Source organism: Brachyistius frenatus, unplaced genomic scaffold, assembly GCF_029030835.1.
Source record: "Brachyistius frenatus isolate BFR_SWC_R1_liver_20210118 unplaced genomic scaffold, ASM2903083v1 Contig_279, whole genome shotgun sequence".
Taxonomy (NCBI): Eukaryota; Metazoa; Chordata; class Actinopteri; family Embiotocidae; genus Brachyistius; species Brachyistius frenatus.
Genome location: NW_027210878.1, coordinates 306,651 through 310,000, shown reverse-complemented (window position 1 = coordinate 310,000; position 3,350 = coordinate 306,651). Strand labels below are relative to the sequence as shown.

General features: G+C 42.0%; 1 protein-coding gene across 1 annotated transcript in view; it reads right to left on the bottom strand.

The window, feature by feature from the left end:
- The window catches only part of crata (carnitine O-acetyltransferase a), a 14,803-nt gene extending 12,305 nt beyond the window's left edge, over positions 1 to 2,498 (bottom strand). The window contains exons 1-4 of the mRNA XM_069721955.1: positions 2,316 to 2,498; positions 1,120 to 1,410; positions 799 to 917; positions 1 to 17 (exon numbers count right to left, since the gene is read on the bottom strand). The exon at positions 1 to 17 is cut by the window's left edge and continues 37 nt beyond it. Coding sequence (XP_069578056.1) covers positions 1 to 17; positions 799 to 917; positions 1,120 to 1,410; positions 2,316 to 2,360 — 472 coding nt within the window. The 5' untranslated portion in view covers positions 2,361 to 2,498. The remainder of the gene's footprint in view (positions 18 to 798; positions 918 to 1,119; positions 1,411 to 2,315) is intronic.
- Positions 2,499 to 3,350: the final 852 nt, after the last annotated feature.

The following is a 3,350-nucleotide window of genomic DNA, read 5'->3' as shown; positions in this document are numbered from 1 at the left end:
TTAGTTTGGAAGCAAACCTAAAGAGAAAGAACCAGATTATTCATTCAAATGTTAACGTGAATGAAAGTTTCTTTGTGCCAGTCAAGTCATGGAAATACATCATGTTCATACATTATGAAAACTATTTTAAAAAAACAGTATTGATTAGACAGCAGAGCTGCAGGACACTGAAGATAATAAGGTGGTAAAGTTTTTTAAAAAAAAGATAAGACACACAAGCTTAACTTACAATATTATATTAACAATTATGAACAGAAGTAATTATTGGCCCAAATAATTCATGTACAGTTGTGTGATATATAAATTATTATCTATCATGTAATGTGTGAGAGTGAGTGTGTGTGTGTTTTTTTTTTAAAGGGCATTAACACAAAGTGACAATCAAATATTGGTTGGATTATTTTCTGTTGCGCAAACTTCAGATGAAGTTCAATGATAAATAAAAATGATTCTCAGCACTGTTTTTGAAAGCATTCAAACTTCTGCAGAGAACTGCATGTAATTCACTTCTAATGGAAAATGTGCACCTTTCATTAATGCTGAATGTACCTGACAAATCTGTTTATTTAGGTCTATAACAAAATACTGACTCTTGTCGTCGGTGTATTGAAGTAATATTGCCACGCAAAATATCATGAAACTTTATAGTAAAGTTTTTTTACTAAACCTCTGCATCGAACGGGACTCACAATCATACAAAAATAAATAAATACAAACAAAAGACAACACAAAATTGTCCAAGGCAGCTCAAATATGTTTTTAAGTAACTGTATGTTATGACAGCTTGTGCATGGTCACCTCATTTGTCCCTGCTTATCGCTGAAGTTCATGCGGGGCAGAACCAACCCGGGACTCGAATGGACCACCACAGGCAGCCGGTAGTCCAGATAGGCGACCTCCACCCACCACGCTGACAACTACAGACACACAATCAGTCACGTACAGCGAGGAAACGGACAGAAATTAAGAAAATAATGATGTATCAAAACAAAACAAGACACATTTCAGTTTGGTTTTAAATTGTGAGAAAAGATTTTTAAATCCAAGGACGTCGCTGCAGACTGAAGTAAATAGAAAAAGGTGCTGAGTCTGCAGGGCGGAGAAGGTTTGTGAGCTCACCCAGTTCTCCGTGCTGCTCGCTCTTTTCTCCAGACCTCTCTGCAGCCTCTCTCCGACCCCGCCGGCTCTCTGGAACTCGTCCAGCAGTTGCTTGGTGTGCTTCAGCTCGTCCACCTCTAAGATGGGCTCCAGGGCGCCGACGTAGCGCTCGCAGGTCTGCTGCAGAGGCGGGACGGGCAGGCCGGGCAGGCCCTTCTGGTGGGTCAGGTACCTGCCCGAGACCCGAGTCGCCGATACCGGCTTGACCAGGTGACGGAGTCGCCCGAACCCACAGGGTTTCACCATCCTCAACTGTTCCCAAGACATACGAGAACAGACGTTAAAAGGCAGCTGTGTGTTAGTTGAGGAAAAAAAGACAAATAACTCCTCCAGTGTTGAAATAAACTTAAAAATAAACTCTCACTCCAAAGCAAATGTAAAAGAAAAGTTAAGCCATAAAGTTAGTTGCCCTTTTGTCTGAATATGATTTAATAAAAACCCTTGTTCTACTCCTCAGCTGTTGTTGTTGTTGTTGTTTTCTTCGGTTTGATTGACGTTGACATCCATTTGTGAGCTGTATATGTTGTGTTGTTTCAGGTGTCGACCCGAAGCAGCTGATACTCGACTGTCTTGTTTTGTACTGTTTTTTTGGTTTGTTATAAATAAAGTTGTTGTTTTTTACTTTAAGAAAACATAAATAGCACCGTTAAAAACAACAATATCCAGACTAACTAAGTCCATCGAGTCTACAGTCAGACCTGCAGGGTCCGAGTACAGCTGAGGTTTAACACGATCAGCTGGTTGTCAATCATTGTTTGAATTATTGTGAAGAACCTGTGAAAAACACGTTATGTGGAGCACAATGTGAACGATTCCGTGAAGCGTCCCGGCTGGAGAACACCACGACCATCACCAACAGCTGTTCGTGTTGACAGGTCGGTTGGAGCTCTTTGATCTCAGCTGACCACTGACTCACCTTTCACCTGGTTAGCTTCAGGGTAGGTAGCCTAGCTGCTAGCTACCCAGCAAACACCCCTTCACCGCGGAGCTGTTCTGTGACGTCATCACTTTGACCGATTAATCGTCTTCAAAGAAGCTTTTTGAAATCAGGAACAACTCGAGTCGAATATCGTTCAACATTTAGTCGGCAAAACAAATTGTCTATCGGCCAATATAAACAAACATAACGTTGGTCGGCTAAAGGTGCGTTTACGTACCCCGGTTCTGCTGCAAATACCCCACATGGTTCTGGAACCGAACATCCGCCACACACACCGGGACCGGGACCGGACGGGCTTCTACCTCGGGCTTTGATCGGTGTGGACTCACAGCCCAACACGTCGATCACTCCTTGACTTCGGTGAAGTTGATCAGCTGTTCGCAGGCTGTCCGGCTCCCGTACACGGAGGGGGAGGGGGTGGAGGGAGGGGGGAGAGAGGGGGAGAGAGGGGGAGAGAAGGGGGGTGGAGGGTGGAGAGAGGGGGAGAGAGGGGGAGAGAGGGGGAGAGGAGAGAGGGGGAGGGGAGGGAGGGTGGAGAGGGGGAGAGAGGGGGGAGGGAGAGGGTGGAGAGAGGGGAGAGAGGGGGAGGGGGAGACTTACTCCATTCATGGTTAACAATTACATTCAGGAAATAAATGCTACAAATGAAGCCATAGTTTAATCATTCATATACAGTATACATGATTTAAACTGGGCAAGAATGAGGACGTTCTGCATGTTGTGTACTTTTACTTTAGACATTTATATCTATCTATAGATTATCTATCTATCTATCTATCTATCTATCTATCTATCTATCTATCTATCTATCTATCTATCTATCTATCTGTCTATCTGTCTATCTATCTATCTATCTATAGATTATCTATCTATCTATCTATCTATCTATCTATCTATCTATCTATCTATCTATCTATCTATCTATCTATCTATCTATCTATCTATCTATCTATCTATCTATCTATCTATCTATCTATAGATTATCTATCTATCTATCTATCTATCTATCTATCTATCTATCTATCTATCTATCTATCTATCTATCTATCTATCTATCTATCTATCTATCTATCTATCTATCTATCTATCTATCTATCTATCTATCTATCTATCTATCTATCTATAGAAATTGGTAGAAAGTGAAAACAGGTTCATTTTTAAAGAGCAGAACCCGGGATGTAATTTCCGTGTCCGACCGGTTGGGGGCAGTAACGACTGTTGACTGCCTTTATTCTGCTGGCTAACCCACGAA